This window comes from Gracilinanus agilis, chromosome 6 (assembly GCF_016433145.1).
Source record: "Gracilinanus agilis isolate LMUSP501 chromosome 6, AgileGrace, whole genome shotgun sequence".
Taxonomy (NCBI): domain Eukaryota; kingdom Metazoa; phylum Chordata; class Mammalia; order Didelphimorphia; family Didelphidae; genus Gracilinanus; species Gracilinanus agilis.
Genome location: NC_058135.1, coordinates 257,789,043 through 257,807,998, shown reverse-complemented (window position 1 = coordinate 257,807,998; position 18,956 = coordinate 257,789,043). Strand labels below are relative to the sequence as shown.

Here is an 18,956-nt window from a genome sequence, read left to right as displayed (position 1 = left end):
GAGTACATGATTTAAAAGATAAAAAGTGGCACTGGAAGCAACTTAGGGGAACATGTAATAATTTACCTGTCAGAGAATTTATGACTAAAGATATAAGGAACATTATGGGACAGAAAATGAATAGTTTTTGATTATATCAAATTAAAAGGGTTTTGCAAACAAAACCAAGGTAGCCAAGACTAGAAATAGGAAACTAGGGGAAAAATTTTACAAGTTTCTCTGATAAAGGCCTTATAGAGAAATCAGTCAAATTTATTAGAATACCAATCATTTCTCCATTGATAAATGGTCAAAGGATATAAACAATCAATTTTCAGAAGAAGAAATCAAAGGAATCTATGTTGTTCAGTTGTTTTAATTAAATCCAACACTTTTGTGACCTCATTTGGAGTTTTCTTGGCAAAAATTGTGGTTTGCCATTCCCTTTTCCAGCTCATTTTATAGATGAGGAAAATGAGACAAACAGGGTTAATTGACTTGCCTGAGTTCATGTATCCAGTAAGTGTCTGAGGCTGAATTCTGAACTTAAGTCTTCCTGACTCTAGATCCAGTGCTCTATCCACTGCACCAAGGCTTTCCATAGCCATATAAAAAAAAGTTCTAAATCTCTATTGATTTTAGAGAAATGTGAATTAAAACAACTCTGATATTTGCCACTTCACACCTATCAGATTAATATGATAGAAGAGGAAAATGACAAATTTTGGAGATGCGAAAAAACTGGAACACTAATGAAACTGAAGGGATGGCCAACAACTGCGGATTGCCTGAGCAAACTGTGGTATGTGCCTGTAATGGAATATTATTGTGTTATAAGAAATGATGAGCAGGATGCTCTTAAAAAAACAAACAAACAAACAAAAAAAAAAACAGGAAAAATTAGACCAACTGATACAAAGTGAAATAAACAGAACCAGGAAAATATGCACAATAACACCAATACCATATGATGATCAACAGTGAATGGCTTAGCTATTCTTAGCAACACAATTATCCAAGACAATTCTGAAGGACTTAAGATGGAAAATGCTATCCACCTCTAGAAAAAGTACTGATTGAGTCTGAATGAAGACTGAAGTATACTTTTTAAACTTAATTTTTCTTTTTTTAGTTCTGTGTTTTCTTTTCAACACAGCCAATATGGAAATCTTTTGTATAACTGATCATATGGATTCTACATCTGCTTACCTTCTCAACTAGGAAGGGAGGGAAGGAGCAAAAGAATTTGGAATGCAGAAATTTTAAAAATGAAAGTTAAAAGTAATACAGTTGGAGATGGGGAGATAGGAAGAACTAGGTGGCTTAGTGGATAGGGAGCCAGGCCTAGAGATTAGAGGCCCTAGGTTCATATCTGGCTTCAGACACTTCCTAGCTGTGTAGCCCTAGGCAAGTCACTTAACTCCCTTACCATTCTTCTGCTTTGGAACCAATATGCAATACTAATCTAAGATGAAAGGTAAGGTTTTATTATTTTTTTAAGTAATGCGGTGGGACAAATATTTTTGAAAAAAGATTTATACTATATATATTTCACATGTTAACATTAATAAACTATTCTAATTATCTGGTACAGTCTCAACTACTATAAACTACTAAAGCATTCACAGAAGCCTAGTTCCTTCAACCTATATTCAGAGTTAATGATAATAAGCACTCAAGTCTCAATTCTCTGTGAGACTAGGTGTGTAAGAATATTTTACAGTTGTTTTGTTAGCAGCTGATTATCATCCTTATAAATAGAATGCAAAAGGTATTCCCAGCAGTCACCAACGGCAGCCACCAATATTCATACTAAATACAATATGTAATAGGTACACAACACAAAACTGCAAAAATCTAAGTACATAGTACCCAACTTTTAGATTTTCTCAGGGTGCCCATAGTGGTCAAGGTGAAATAGGACCAGGATGCAGAAGGTCATAACATACTTAAAAGTCACTGAAATTGATATGAAAAAGACCTGAGGACCTAAAAATTTCATCCTGGTACCTAAAGCTATCAAAGTAAAATGGCACAGTGAGATTCAAGGGGCTGGAATTGGAATCAAAATTCTGGTCATTTTACTTCCCATCCCCTATTCAACAAGTTACTGAAACTCCCTATTATCACCTCCAGGATCAAATATAAAATCTTCTGCATGGTTTTCAGAGCCCTCCCCATTTTCCATTCTTCTCACACCTTGTTCCCCACCCCCAACCGACAGTAATAGTGTAACCCAGGCCTAGAAAGCTGCTCTCTCCCTCCTAATCTTGGTCTCCTGGCTTTCAGTAAGTACCAATCAAAGTCCCACCCCTTCAGCAAGAAGCTTTTTCTGCCAATCCTCCTTAATCTTAGTGCCTTCTCTCTGGAATTTACCCAATTTTGTTCCTACAGAGCTGCTTGCACTTCGTCTCCCTTGTTAGGGCATGAGCACTGGAGAAGTTTTTTCCTTTCTTTATAGTCCTAGTATTAAGAGCATGCAGTAGATGCTTAATAGATGCTATAACTAACTTTTCATTCCAACTCTGACACTTATTATCTGGGCACCTGGCATAACTGAATAGCAGGTAGGAGGAAATGGATTCAAATCTCACACTTCTGAAAACCAACCTTAGCCAACTCTTTAAGAATAGATACAAAAGGTGCCTCCAACATTTGGAGAGGAGGGGATCTTCCCTGAGAAGATATACACAGGACAAAATGTAAAAAGTATTGATATAATAAAGAATGACTGCACACACAAATTGTGGAACATGAACTAACACATGACAACACCATAACAAATAAGGCAAGCAGATGAACTTGGAAGATTTATCCAAACTAATTCAAAAGAAGAACCAAGAAAACAATGCAATATAACATAATGATTATAATATGAAGGAAACTTCATGGTATTTAGTTACAAGAGAAAGTAGCTAAGTGAGGAGAAATGGGGATAATTTTAAAAGACCACTAACAAAAATATTTAAGGAGACATAAGAATATGTTCAAAAATAATATAAAACCAAAGTTATATTGGTATATCCTATCACAAAACAGGAGAAACTCTTTAAGGAAGGAAGGGGAGTATATGTCAGAATTTCTACTTCTAAAGTGGACTACAGAGGGGGAAATGACCAGTAGCTTTAGAGTTAGGCTAGCATGAGTGCTTCTATCAATCTGTCCTTAGAGATTATCAAATCTAATTCTTTCATTTTAGATTAGGAAATTGACACTTGGAAAAATCACTTAGCATGGTCAGGTCTGCTGCTTGACCTACTTTATGATCTCTAAAGATTCCTCACCAATTCTAACTCAATATCCTTAAAATCTAGTTCAATCTACACCTAAAGTACAAGTCCTCAGGGGGCAGCTAGGTAGGCTCAGTGGATTGAGAGCCAGGCCCAGAGTCAGGAGGTACTAGGTTCAAATCTAGCCTCAGACTAGCTGTGTGACTTTGGGCAAGTCACTTAACTCCCACTGCCCAAGTCTTACCACTCTCTGCCTTAGAACCAATACACAGTATTGATTCTAAGATAGAAGGTAAGGGTTAAAAAAAAAAGTACAAATCTTCTCGGAAACAAGTAAGTCAATCAACTTTCCCTCAAAGATTTCTAGAGTAAAAACTCTCTCTCTCTCTCTCTCTCTCTCTCTCTCTCTCTCTCTATATATATATATATATATAAAATCAATCAAAAGTCAACCTATTCCACTTTTATAAAGCACTTTCAAAAGTGTTAAAGCTGAGAAATGTTACAAGTAGCAGAAAACTCCTTGATTTAAGCTGCCTAAACAATAATGACTTGATACAACTATATTTCTATCTTTTACTTTGAATATATGCCTGAGTGAATGGAAATGCAAAGATTAAAAATTAATCCTTGCCCTGAATCATAATCATAAAATCAAAAGTAGACTGTTGTCGACGTGGAATCTAGAGACCCCCAAACTTGTGGCCTAGTGAGATCTGATGAATCCCAAGTTTTAGGAATAGCTTCTAGGTTGGAGATCCCCAAAGCTTGTGCTAGTTCCCAATTCCTGTGAGAATCCACCCTGAAGGGAATCTCAGGCTGGTAGTAGCAGACTGAATAATGGACCCTAGGGTAAATGCTAAATATTCTTTTGTCTTAGGTAGTCTTCCCCTGGTAGTATCAGAGACCCTTTCCCAGGAAGACACACCTGGGCAGGGACCAACCTTTAGTACCCATAGTAAGTAGCCCCTTCCCTTACACCCTAATCTCTGGCTATGATTCCTTTCCCAATCTTGATTGTATCTGGTCAGTATGATAAAGTTTTTCCCAGCAGGATCTTCCCAAATGGTTCATAAGTTCCCCGATTTCTTTAGTTTCCTAGGAGTTGTCATCTAGAGCAGTGACACTCCCACGGGGTCAGGGACCAGAGCAAGTAGTGTTTGATCCAGGGATTCTGCATAAGGCCTGTGGTGCGAGGCTCTGAGTGGAGGCCTAATCAGGCCTGCTTCCCCCTTTTCCTTCAAGAGTGGCTATTTATGACTATTTAATCTGTGTTTTTTCAAAGTTAACACTATAAAAAGCTCTTTTAGTTGGAGATGACAGAAGATTTCAGTGACAGATGACATGAGCTAGTGATAGATTCAATAGATAGATAAAATATATTTATGAGAGTACACCAAAAAGTGAGGGAAGAATAGACTGTATTTTGCCACATGAACAGAAAATTATGTGTGTGTGAGAATCTTAGCAGCATGAAATAAGGCTAGAAAAGGTGGGTTGGAATCAAATTAGTCTTAAATACTAGACTTAGCTTGTTGTAACCTAGGCCCATGATGGTGAACCAGTGGCACACAGAAACCTCTATGGGCACGAATGCCAAGGGCCCAATACCCCAAGGACCCAGTGTTCCAGACCCTGCTCCTGAAGCACACAGCTCACTAGAGTTCCTAACTAGGAAGCCAGAGGTAGGTGCAACAGGGCAGCTCCCTTTCTCTTGAAGTTAGTAAGCAGATCTCTTCAAGAAAGCATCCCTGGCAGGATAAGACTGCCTCACCCCATTCAGAATACAATGGCCTCTTAATTACCTTTGGTCCAGTAAGACAGAAACAACTTATGTTTATCAGAAGCAACCAGTGTCTTTAATATACAAAGTATTTTGGGGATTTGTCTTTTGAGTTTGTACTTTAAAAATGTTCAAAACTGTAGTCTAGTGATGAATAAGTTTTATGAACCTGAGGCTAGGCTAATAGCCTCTTGGCTGTTCTACAGCCCCCTTCCCCAGTTTCTTTCACAAGCAACCTTGGGCTGCTTTAATTTTTATTCTTAGTCCCCTAGGCTAGGGGATTAGGGCCTAAACTCTTACTAGCCTGTTCGATTTGCATTCAAAGGGATGCCTGCCAGGAGAAAAGGTGGGCTAGAAGCTCTGGAAAACACAATAGTGGCTAGATAGAGTTAGCAATCTCCCAATCAGTTCTGCATCCAGATTGAAACCTGACTTCAACCCTAGACTATTTGCTAATAAGGTTAATTTGGAGGATATCCCCTCCCCTTCAGGAAGGCTGGAAGTGATGGGGTGAATGTGTCAGGATAATGTCATTTAACCTAAGGGTTATATTTTCCTATAAATAAGTTATTTTCCTGAAAGCTAGGGATTTTTTTGCCTTTTTTTAAACTTTTTTTTTCCTCTCTCAATTAAAGCATTGCATTTGAAATGGCTTCTGTTTCCTAAAATAGTAGCTAAAGAGGGTATACTTTGAAATTTTCAAGGTCCCCTCAATTTCCACTTCACACAGGTTGGAGAGGAGGAGTTAGGTTTGTGGGGATCATAGCTCACATAACTAGAGGGGAGGAGACTAGATTGCTTCTTTCACCTCACCTCTATCCAAGCCTTCCCCCCACCCCACCCCTTGCCCAGCAGTCCAATGGGAGTGTTTCCTCCCTTCCCTGGGTGGACTAAGGGAAGGAAGCAGTTTGCCCAGCACTCAATGGGAGGAGGGGCACAGAATGTGTGTGTATGTGGGAGGGGACATGGGCATGGCACATGGTCTAGGGGTAAGGCCTGGCACTCCATCTCTAATAAGTTCCCATCACTGCTATAAGGCTTTAGGGGGAGATATTTTGTGACAGTCATATCTGGGCAAATTATTTTAACTGAATGATGATTGGATAGGGAAGGGAATGGAGACAAGTTGGAAGAAATGATAAATATGGGTCTAACAAAAAGGATCGCTCCTGGCCTTTTTTATCTCAGACCCTCTCCTTTCTTCTTTGGCAAATTGGTAATAACCTAAGAATCTTTCTTGAAAGTTTTTTTAAATGAATAAAATAAAATGCCCAAAATTGCAAAAGAAACCAATTATATTAATACAGTTATAATAATGTGTTTTTTTTTTAAGTTCAGAGCCTTAGAGAACCCAGACACAGAGGATCATCAATTGTATTAAATTTGGGGAGAGTGACTGTCACAACAATTTCCTGTAAGGTTTCTCCCCTAGCTCCTAAAAGCATGTGATGACTGGGATATCCTGACAAGATGGAAGAGTTCACCTCTTTATCAGAGATATTTATGAAGAGAAGGGACCTCTTAGGGAATGGCCTCAATGTTTTCATTGAAAGTGAGGACCTACCTGAACTCCTTCTAGAATCTCAAAAACTTAACACTTCCCCTGCTTCCTTTCCCTTTCCAAGGCCTACACTGCTCCTCCTCTTCCCAATTTCTATTTACTTTTGGCACCTTCATCCTCCTAAATCCCTGAGGCCTATAATTTCTGTGTCATCATGTCTTCATTCTCAATGCAATCAGTTCTATTCCCTTATCTTCTCCAAGACTGTCATACCCTCGCCCTCTCATGAACACATTCAATCCTTTTTACAAACTAGTCTCTTTCCTGTTGTCCACAAATATATCCAACTCTCCCATCTTTAAAAAAAAAATTCCTCACTAGAAACTCCTACAACTGCTTTATTATTATCTCTCTTCTCAGTTAAAACTTTTTGAAAAAGTAATGCCTCCAACTTCTCTTTCTTCTAAACTCTATGCCATCTGGCCTCTATCTTCTTCATTCAATGGAAACTACCAAAGACGAATGCCGCAGAAGTTGTGGGAAAACAGGGACATTAATGCACTGTTAGTGTAAAGCTTTGAAGTAGTCCAATCATTATAAAAAACAATTCAGAATCTATGCCCAAAAAGCTATTAAACCGGAGATGCCCTTGGATCCAGCAGATACCTACTACTGGTTCTATAACCCAAAGAGATCAAAGAAAGAAGAAAAGGATCCATAGGTACAAAAATAGTTATAGAAGCTTTTTTTGGTGGAGGCAAAGAATTAGAAAACAGGCGGGAGAGGATGCCCATCATTTGGAGAATGGCTGATGTCATGATGTTTCAATGTATTGGAATATTATTGTGCTTTAAGAAATAATGAAGTGGGATGGTTTCAGAAAAACCTGGAAGACTTATAAAAGGTGAAGTGAGTGAGCAGAACGGGATGAACAATTTAAACAAAAGCAATTTACAACACAATTGTAAAAATAATTAACTCTGAAAAACAAAGTAACTGATCAACACTATGACCAAATGAATTCACAATTCCAAAGGATTCATAATGAAACATGCTATCTACCTCTAAAAGGATGATAGGTCCAGAGAGTAAACTGAAGAATATTTTCTTCTTTTTTGCATTTTTTGGGTACATGACTAATACCATTATATGATTTGTAATGGTTTGGGGTTTTTCTTGCCTTCTCAATGGGTGGAGAGAAAGTTAAGGGGAAGGGAAATTTAAACTGAAAATCAAATAGAACTTTTTAAAAACAGGAATAAACAATAGTCTCTTAATTGGCAAATCTAATGGCTTTTTAATGTTTCTAATGTTTCTTGACACCTCTGTAGAATTTGTAATTTTTGGCCACCTTCTTCATGAAGAAGATAGAGGCCAGATGGCAAGAGCGATATTCTTCTCATTTGAGTTTTTATGACTACTCTCTGTGTTCTTGTTACTGCTGCTGTCATACAAGTCTGTTAATTTTCTTTCTATATTCTCTCACAGTTGGTTTTCCTTCCACTCCCATGGGTTCAATTATAATCTCTATGCAGATGACTCCCCATCTACAGATCCAATTTGAAGCCTGAGCTCCAATCCCACATTGCCAATTGTCTACTGGATGGTTCTTGGGCATCTCAAGTTCCACATGTCCTAAAGAAAACTCATTATCCCCGCCATACCCCACACCTCTCCTCCAAACTTCCCCATTACTGTTAAAGGTGTCATCATCCTTGCTGTCATCCAGGTTCACAACTTCAGTGTCACCCACTTCTTCACTCTCTCAGTTATCTATTGCCAAATCTTGTCATTTCTTTATGTCTACTTATACAACCACCATCCTAATTCAGTCCTTAATCACGTCTAGCCTAGCCTAGCCTATTGCAAGAGCCTTCCATTTCCTCAAGTCTAACCTAACTCTAATCTTTCCTCCATACTACTCCTAAAAAGCATTTTAGGCATTTAAAGGTCTTCAATACTGAAGACCATTCCAATCTTTCTAGCCTTCTGACACATTAATATACACATGAATTCTATGGTCTAGCCACATCTAGTCACTTGTCCTCAAACTGAGCACTCTACAGCCATGACTTTGCAATAATCACTCTCCCACCCCTCTGCCCATGTCCATCTCTTAAAATCCTTTCCTGCAGGATAGGAGAGGCATTTGGTTTTAGTCTCATCTCCTCCCCTCCCATCCCCCTCTCTCTGTACCAATGCCTTCTTCTCCAAGTCTTAACTTCATCCTCTCCGTATCTAACCATTTAAGCATACATTGTGCCTCCCATTAAAATTTAAGTTCCTTGAAGGCACAATTGCTTTGCTTTTATTTTACAGACAAGCACTTGGCACAGTGCCTGAAGCAGAGTACCTTAATAAATGTTTATCCAATGCCCAGTTACTCCTTCATCATGTAGATTCCAAGTCACCAGTACCTGCCCTGCCCAAGCTGCCTCTTCCACATTTTCCCCACAAGTCCACCATGGAGGACATCTAGCACCAGGGTTATACATGGAATGTCACCTGGCCAACCATTATCTCTCTTGCTCTACCCAAGACTCATAGGTCTGATAACATTTTTTACTATTCTTTCTAGTTCCTTCTTAATTTGGTATGTGTTGTCTAGCTTGCTGACACCTACCACGTGCTTCATTACCCTTTGAATAATTATTTTTAATTCTTCTTTTCCAAGATTCACAAAGTCACACACAGTGGTAAAATAGTGTTATTAAAAAGATAAGCCTTTGTTTCTGACTACACAATTGAAAATAATCCTTAAATTAAAAGAAAAAAGCATCTATGTCCTAATTATTAGTGTTCTCCTCATACTATCTTATTTTTACTTGTGTAAATATTGTATCCCTGCAATAGAATGTGAACTTGTTGATGGAAAGATAAGTTTTTTGTACTCCTAATGACTTGTTCATAGCAAGTACTTAACAAAATAACTGTTTTTTATTAAATCAATAAACCATTTTAAAGAGAAAATAATCTCAAAGCAGAAAATGGAAAATAACCGACATGACAGCAAAACTTGCCAGTGAATATAATTTTTAAAGTGCATTAACAAAAACTAGAACAAGCAGAAAAGCAAAGCCTCTACACAATATAAATTTACAATAGTTATCAGAAAAAAATGTCCAGAATGAACAGACCTAAATGCCAAAATGAAGGTATACAAACATGGTCCAGAGATGACAGTATGAAGCGAAACAATTCAACATCAATGTTTCCCTTTTCTACAACATTGGCCCCATCAACTTGGAAATTTCAAATGAGGAAATAAATTTAGAGCCATTAGAGCTGCCCAACAATAAAAATCTGCCTTGAGATAATTAGCACTGCAGCACCAGAAGCATTCTAGCAAGTCTCCAACTCTATAGATATATAGATGTTTGCCATTCCCACATGATTAACTATACAAAAAAAATCTTTCATTCAGAATAAGTCTGGGTAACAAAAGCCTTCCTTTCTTCCTCTTCAGGATAGAATGAAAAAGTCAAAACACATAACCATGTAAGCACAGTGAACCTAGACAGTAAAGCAGGACACTAGCTACTCCAGCAAAGATGTCATTGTATAGTTCTGGCATTAGATAACCACAGAAAATAATTGAACTAGTTGATTCAAAGAAGAAAAAGATGTTAATTTTTTAGATGGTGTTGAATCCTTTAATTAATACTTTTTGCTACCTAAAGTCTTTTTAAACATTTCTACATTTTTAAAGGTATTTTAACTGGAGTTAAAATCTGAATAAAGAATATATCTTCTGAATTATTCAGATGTTTTCATAAAGCAATATTCATTACAATAAAATTCTGGGAAAACCAAGGGGCAGCTAAATAGTCCTTTGAAAAGCAAAATAGGGTTTGATCTTTAATTTTAAATGGAGACCAAGTATCTTACAAAAGGTAATCTTAAATTCAGTAGCAAAGGTACAAATCAGTTTCAAATTTTGGACCCATTCATTTACTTAACAATAATGTAGAATATAATTAAAATTTCCAAAATGTCTCTTGGAACAATTTAATGTACTTTAAAATTTTAGTAAGAATTCCACATGACTCCATGCAATAAAAATCCTGCTAATAATTCTGGAATCAAGATTTGAGTTCAAATCCTGCCTAAAATACGAATAGTTATGTGATCCCAAACAATTCACTTAATCTGTTTGCCTCAGTTTCCTTAACTATAAAATGAGAAATAATAACAGCACTTACCTCTCAGGATCAAATGTTAAGATTTCTAAAGCCTTTAGCACAGCACCTGGTACATAGTGGGTACTGTATGTTTATTCACTTCCTTTCCAAAGCTAACCTTTTTTAAGCACACCATTATACTCTAAAATCAGTTAGCCTATTCAAATTTCAAAGATGCAACAGAAAAAATCCCACTACATTGAAATCCATCCTGGTAAATACCACTAAAAACAGTTCCTTGCATGAGAGCATTGCTGTCCCTGAAATAGTCTACATGCTTTCTTAAAGCAACTATCAAAATGAAATTTCACAATGAATCAATAAATTTATTTAATACCTTCTGTATGCCATACACTGTAGGGGATACATATATAAAGTTTCTCCCTTTTCCTAACCTAAACATTACTAACTTGGGGAAAGGACAAAAAAAATCAGTAATCCTTTCTATCTTTCAAGTAGTCTTTTAAGTATTAAATTGAGTGGTATAACTACTACAGAAGTAAAAGGGAAAAACTTACTCTTTCTCATTCTCAAGAAAGGCATCAGTCCTGGAAAACCTAAAAAAGCAAGTCTTTTTTCTTCTTTCTAAGCTCACACACTTTTAAAAGTAGTGAATGAGGAATTGTTTTTAATTAAGAGCTGGGAGATGAGCCATACTGAAAATGTCCTATAAAAGAGCCTCCTTAACCCTTTAAACATTCCAATTACTGCCAATTGAAAAATCCAAACTCCCAAAATAGAACGAAAATCAAGAGGACCAAAACTGAAAGGAAGAGAAAATTCACACACCATACTAACTCAGCAGTGCAGTACTACCCTTTTTCTGTCAATTAGTATATCAGTGTGCAAAAATTAATTTATTGAAATCTGCCCCAGTACCAAGAGCCTCATATGGAGCTTGAAAAAGTTGTTATTCATGCATACTCTTTGATCCAGCAATACCACTACTAGGTTTGTACCCTAGAGATAATAATGGAAAATGTACAAAAATATTCAGTCAGGTTCTTTGACAAAAAAAAAAAAAAAAAAAAAAAACAACTCGGAAAATAGTGGGGGTGTCCCTCGATTGAGAAATAGCTAAACAAATTGTGGTATTTGATGGTGATGGAATACTATTGTGCTGTGAGGAATGATGAACTGGAAGAACCTCCAGGAACTGATGCAAACTGAAATGAGTAGAAGAACCAAGAGAACAATGTACACAGAAAGTGAAACATAGTGGTACAAGCCCATGTAATGGACTTTGCTACTACAAGACAATCCCAAGGGACTTATGTGAAAGAATGCTATCCACATCGAAAGAAAGAACTGTGGAAGTAGAAACGCAGAAGAAAAACATATGACTTATTGTTTGTTTATATGGATATGTGATTTAGGGTTTTGATTAAAAAATTGCTTTATTGCAAAAATGAATAACATGGAAATAGATATGTGATAACATTTGTATAAGCCAGTGGAAGGGCTTATTGGCTCTGGGAGGGAAGAGGGAAGAGGAGAAGGAAAGAAAATGAATCATGTAAACAAGGAAAAATATTTTAAAGGAAAAATAAAGGAAAAGTTGTCATTCCTAGCCATTTCATTACAAGACACTAATATTTCAAAAAAGTTACAAAAATATCCATCAAAATTTTAGTAGATCCCCTTTATAAGAATGAGATCTTATCTGATTGTACTCCAAACTTTTCTCTGGTAAACCTGACAAAACCAAAATTTGAAGACAGGAATTCTGCAAATTATAGGCCAAATGAGCTTGACTTTGATTCCTTTGAAATTTTTAGAAAATATTGTTACAGGAAGGATTAGTGCATATTTAGAATTGAAAACAAACTTAAGCAGACTAACCAATATTTCCCCCTTTTTAAGATTGGCTTAATAAGGGTAATGCTATAGATAGCTTACCTAGATTATACTGAAAGCTATTCCTGTGGACAAGATGAAAAGATGGGGCCTGACATATATTTTTAGGTAAGCATATTAGGTAAGCATATTAGGAACTGGTTAAATGGCCAGATTGAAAGAATTTTTTGCTACCTAGTGAGAGCTCTAATCAAATGTTTCAAGGAACTGTGCTTGGCCCAGTACTGTTTAAAAATTTTTTATCAAGCTTAGACATGGGTATAGAAGACATGCTATCAAATTATATGACAGAACCAGGACTCAAAAAATGTCTTGAGAGCTAAAACAGTAGACAAAATTTAAAATGTAATGTAATGTGAGTCATTCACTTTTCTTCAAAATACAAAAAACCAATATAGATGGGGCAGACATGTCTAGACAACTCAATCTGCAAAAGGCAAAGGTGTTTTACTGATCTATATGCTTAGTGAACAGTGGAAGGACAAGTATCCTATTGTAATGTTGATAGGCTGTGAACTGGTGCAAATCAGTCTGAAAAGCAATTTGAAACTCTACAAGTCACTAAACTGCATACCCTTTGGCCCAATGATACCCAAAAGAGATCAAAAATAGAAGCACAAAGTAGGTTTTTGGGGGTTTTTTTTGTCATAGTAAGTAACCGGAAACAAAATGAAAAACCATAAATTAGAGAATGGATAAATAAATTACAAAACATGAACTGTAAATGCATTTTGTACTCTTAAGAAATGATACAAAGGACAAAGGCAAAGAAATCTTAAGTCTTGAAAGAACTGATACAAAGTGAACATAACCTGGAGTATTAAGTCTCCAAAACTTATCCAAAAATGACTTCCAAAGGCTTAACTCTGATAATGCAAAGACCAATAATTATGACCTCAGAAGATAGATGGAAAGGTATGAAATAAGTCCTAGACTTTCAGACACAATGAGGAAATAGGAGGAATGATGATAGTGACACCAAAAAAAAAAGCATCACAAAGTTTTTTTAAAATATACAAAACGGCCTCAGATACTTTCTAGCTCTGTGATCTTAGGCAAGGCTTAACTTAACCCCATTGCCTGCCTAGCTTTTACCACTCTTCTGCCTTGGAACCAATACACAGTATTGATTCTAAAACAGAAGGTTTAAGGGTTTAAAAAAAATACACAAAAAGATTAGAATCAAGTTCAGAAGGAATACAGAAAAATAGGGCAGTTTTATCTATTATCATTAAAATTTAGTATGTGCTTTAGTTTTTCGGTTTTATACATGCCTTTTTGTTGTTTATATGTTAAAAGGCTCATGTTTATCAAATTCATAATATGAAGAAATTTTTTTAAAAAACCAATAGAACAATACAGCAATGATAAGAAGCTAACAATCTTAAAACAAAAGTAAACTATTCTGATTTCAGGATTCAGTTCTGCAGTATTGTGTCCTAATTGGACATATGGAGTATTGTAGCTCAGTTCTTTGTGTCACCTCTTAAGAAGGACAATGGTAAGTTAGGGAATTCAAGAGAACAAGCAGGAGGACTGTTTGAGGATTAGTCAATGTGACTGGGGTTTGTGTGCCCTAGAGATGACTTAGGGGAGACATGTGAAAGAGATTCACTTTTTCTGTTATGACCAGTGAGCAAAACCATGAGTAGAAATTGTAAAGGGGCCAATCTCCAAGTGGAATAGGCTGACTCAGAGGTTAGTAGATTATTCCCTCCATGTACCTCACTTATCAAGAGGGTTGTGGATAGGCTTTTGAGAAAGGTTGATGGGCTTTGGATTAGATGACCTCTAAAAAGATCTCTTTCACGTGAAGATTCTGATGGATGGGCCAATTTCTCTCACAGTTCCCAATGTTTAACTTCTGTTAGACAGCATACATTGTTTGAAGTCTAGCATTAAAAATTTCTCATAAAATGTAATTTACATTTAGCTAAAAAAGCAGACAGATATTATCCCACTTTTATAGGCCTTTATGTGAACTATTCATCATGTAAACAGACAGTAATATAACTATACTTGCATTCCATAATTATAGAATTCTCAAAAGATCATGAAAGTTTAATTTAGACCTAATCCTTAGAAGTTACCTTGCACTTCAGAAAGAGGAAAAAATGTTAAGAACAGATGGGATGCCATTTTCAAAATCTAAGAAATCCATTATAATCCAAAAACATCATTTAAAAGTTAACAAGTTTAAAGTTGACATAAACTAACCAGAATCAGTGTTGTATAGTGGAAATAAAATTGGATTTGGAGTCCAAGGTCCTGGGCTATATACAAGAGTCATTGTCCTGAGAAAAACCAGGTCAGCTGCCATAATTAAAGAAATGTTTCTACAAACCCAAGTCCCTAGGAACTGCTATCACCCCCATACCTTTTCCAGAGAAAGAAACTGAATTGTTGGGAATTCAAGGAAGGATTCAAATATTCTAAAAGGCTTGAAACTAAATTGAACTTCCCATTTCAGAATATTTTTGAGAAAAGTCAGTTTCCAAGTTCTAACCTTCTCAATTGACAGCCCCAAGGAGAGGGGGACCAGAAGCTAGGAATAAAAAGTCTATTTCCTTTCGATTTTCCTTTTGCCTCTCTTGTTTGGCAGGTCCAAATGTGAAAGCTATTCTTTACTTCAAGAATAATTCACTTGTGTATTAAGTTTTTACAAATCTTTTAAAATATTGTTAGTAGGAAAAACTCCAAAAAGTCAATACTTCACCTGAGATTTTAAATTGTATTCTAATTAATATGATATATTGAAAAGAAGATTGGACGCGGAGTTAAAACAACCTGATGGATTCAAATCAAATCTCTGATCTTTACTATTACTATGCCCTGGTCGTATAACCCTGGGCAAGTCTCTTTGGGGTTGTTTTCTCATTTTCAAAATGTGAAGACTCTTTACCAGGTGATTGTGAGTGGATGAAAATGTACCATAAAGCATTTTGCAAACCAAAAAGCACAATATAAAATAAATGCTAGTAATTATTTATTTCTATGACCTTTTTTTTTACTTAAGTCAAAAGAAAGTTGATAGGAATCACTAAAAAAATCATCTTGATCCTTGGTCAAATGTGTGAAAGCACATTTCTGACATTAAAAATTCATCACAGCCAAATATTTCAGAAGAGATAACCTTGTCTACTTTAAAAAAATAAGTATTAAAGCTTCTTTCCTCTTTGCCAAGGTGAATGCAAAACATAAAGCTACCTTTCCCTCTGCAATGCAGTGAAAAACTATAGTAACTAAATAAATGTACATGTAACAAATCAAAGACAAGGAGCAAACGATTTTAGCTCTTGGCTGCAAGGATTATATGATCCTGTGGTATAGCTACAAAGAAAAAGAAAAGCACAGTCACAATTTTATTCTATGTCACCTCACACAGCAAGAGCCCCATAAAAATAATGCAGCAAGGAAAGTACTTAGCACCCCACCACATTCTGGCCCAAGAAGGCCTACCTCACAGCTAACCTCTTCCCTTCCTATTATTTCATTAATAGGAATATGTAATGAAATAAGAAACTGTGGAAAACTATAATGTGGGGTGACTTTCAGGAAGGGTCTCATCTTAATTATAAAACTGTCAGTTTCTGCTTTTCCAGAAAGATAACAATAGTTAATATTTTACCTACTGCAGTCACTGTAAGTCTTCCCAAATTATTGTGGTGTGCATTATCCCCAAATCCAACACCAAAACATTTTTAATTGTTACTTGCCCTATTTACTTTTCCTCACCACTGAACCTGTCAAAACGTTAATATAACTTCCAGATTCAGTTAGGACCCTTTTAACTTCATCTTTTACAAAGAAGTCTTTCAAAGGTCAAATTATTATTTTTTGTCTAAGAAATAAGCAATCTAGAGGGGGAAAAATTCTTTCTTCTAACTAGGTGAACCTTTTATTGACCCAACCCTTAATTTTTCTGAGACTAACTAGGGGATCCCTTTATAAAAAAAAGAGCAAGCTCACCATGGTAACTAGTTATATAGAAACAAAGAGTTGGCCAAAATGTAGGGGGAAATTCTTGGACCATCATATGGAAGAACTCCTTTATATGGAGTTTTAATAGTGAAAGTAAAAAGAATCTAAATTTTATAAGGTGCTTATCACTGGAGGTTTACTCTTAAAAAATACAAATAAGATATTTTCATTCTTTTACATCAAAATCATAAACGATTCCAACTAGCAATTTAATTTTCTCATCAATTCTCCTAATTCTGCACTGTGAGTTAAGAAAATTAACTAGGTAAGAATTTTTTTAACCCCAGTCAGATAGATCATTTAGGGGAAAAAATGAGTTTTATGTCCAGTGTACTCAAACTATATGGGTCACATGTGCACAGGGCTTATGTAGCTTTTAATAAAATTAAATCTTAGGGCATTCCATAATCTATTTATTTAATACTTAAAGATAAAACAAATGCTTTCCCTATAACTAAAATCATTAAAAATTCACCTTTAATTACCATAATTCTTGATTTTAAACAGTTTGCTGTACACATAATCTCAATCTTCAATGACTTTTTAATAAGTGATACAGTGTTTTCGACTAGTAATTTTTTCCAGTGTAATTTGTATCACCACACTTTTATTATATAATCCAGACAAAAACAATATATCACTTGAGGAGGTTCCGCGAGTGGGTATAGTTCAATGTGGCTCCCAAGAATTTGGATATCAAATAAAGTCTAAAAATAAATAAATAACAGCAACAGCAACTGCAAATTGTAGAGGAATATGTATCACTTGCTACAATGGACATGTTTCTTAAAAAAACGAGTGCAAATTGAGAAGTGCTCATTAATTCCAGGGGAATTTTAAAGTGTATTATATGTAAAAGAGATAATCATTTCCTAATTTAAACTGTGAGTTTGGTTCAGATTATAATTAGTTTTTCTTTTAAGTGGAATATTTCTGTATAAAACAAAAATCTGTATCTTTAATAGTGCAGAAATGTCACTAAACCCAGTACATAGAAGTCCAATAACAAATATACCTTACTTATACAGAATTTTTTTGTTTAGATTTTTCCTTACACTTTCTCTTACCTTACCCTTTTTATCTCCTGAATTCTCAAGCCTTAGAGCTGGAGAAAGGGAATACAAAACTTATATACTACAAAATCTAGACAAAAATGATTGTCATTTAGTTTATAACCTATTAAGGGGAAGGCAGTCAAGAGATTGGAGGGAGCAGTAGAATCCAGTAGTCTGCTAATCAACCTTTATTGCTTTTGATATAATTTCACTTTATATACTTTCCGTTACAAGTTATAATGGTATAACCAGATTTTCAATTGGAACTAAAAATATTTTGAAATACTTTAAAAGATGAAGAATGTGTTGGTACATCAAATGTCACCTAAAAAATTCAAGTTCTCTAGTCTGTTTTCAATGCAACTACCCTGAACCCCTTTAAGTTAGTGGTTCAGCTATTCTCTGAATTAGAATATGTTCATTATAACATCAAGGTGTTTCAAAATAACTGTTACTCTCCTTTGTCCAAAAGAGAATTAAAACCTAACTTCAGGATGCTTTTTTTCTCTTCAACTGATCAACCTTGTACAATCCAGTTCAATTAGAGAAGAAAAAAGGGAAAGCCCATAGGCTTAGATTTGCTCAAGGTTATGTGATTAGCAGCAGTTAATGACTGCCACCCGAGTGGCACCAAGAATCCTTTGATTACAGGACATTTCTTGGAATATACCAAAATCCTTGGTATAAGACTCCAAAATAAAACTGAAACAAAAGATTTTAGTGTTCTACGTTTAATGTGCAGAATTTTATTGTCCTTATGTACCTCCCAATTAGATGATCACTGTCTAAGGCCTGGAGAGATAAACGGTTTAAGTGCAATTCTATGAAGGTCTAAGACAGGGCCAATGAATGGTTTCAAGGTGCTATCAGCAAATAATTTTAGATTGACCAGACTCAATGGATAGAATGGTGAGAAGCCCTTAGACCCCTCCTAGCTGTATGATTTTTTCCTCACCTGTGAAACGGGGATAAACGCTGCTCCCTCCCAGTACCACCCTTGCTTTAAATAGATACAAAACCTGAAAGTCTCTCCAGCGTGCATCGGCCTAAAGTCCGAGTACAATAAGAGAGTAGCGGCCCCCACCCCCACCCCCACCCCCGGTCCCATAGAAGCCCCGGGCGGTCAGTTAGACCGAGGGCAGCGTCAAGTGCCAGTCAGCCTCCGGTCCCCTATCCCCCAGGGCCCAGGGTCCGAGAGCAGAAAGGAAACAAAAGGCTGAGCCGAGGCCCCCGGGGCACCCCCCAGCCGTGGGTGTGGCTCCTCCCTCCCCCTGGCCTTCTTTCGCTTTGTGCTCCCAATGCGGCGGCAGCTCCCTCCCCGGTGCTTCCCTTCTGGGCCAGGCCGCCACCGCGGCCGCCGCCATGTTCGTCTCCTTCCCCATGTGCCCC

The 18,956-nt window shown here is 36.3% G+C and overlaps 1 protein-coding gene across 1 annotated transcript in view; it reads right to left on the bottom strand.

Annotated features, from left to right (window-relative positions):
• Positions 1–18,609, bottom strand: part of CAPRIN1 (cell cycle associated protein 1) — a 57,713-nt gene extending 39,104 nt beyond the window's left edge. Inside the window, exon 1 of the mRNA XM_044681847.1 lies at positions 18,523–18,609. Coding sequence (XP_044537782.1) covers positions 18,523–18,609 — 87 coding nt within the window. The remainder of the gene's footprint in view (positions 1–18,522) is intronic.
• Between the last annotated feature and the right edge of the window lie 347 nt (positions 18,610–18,956).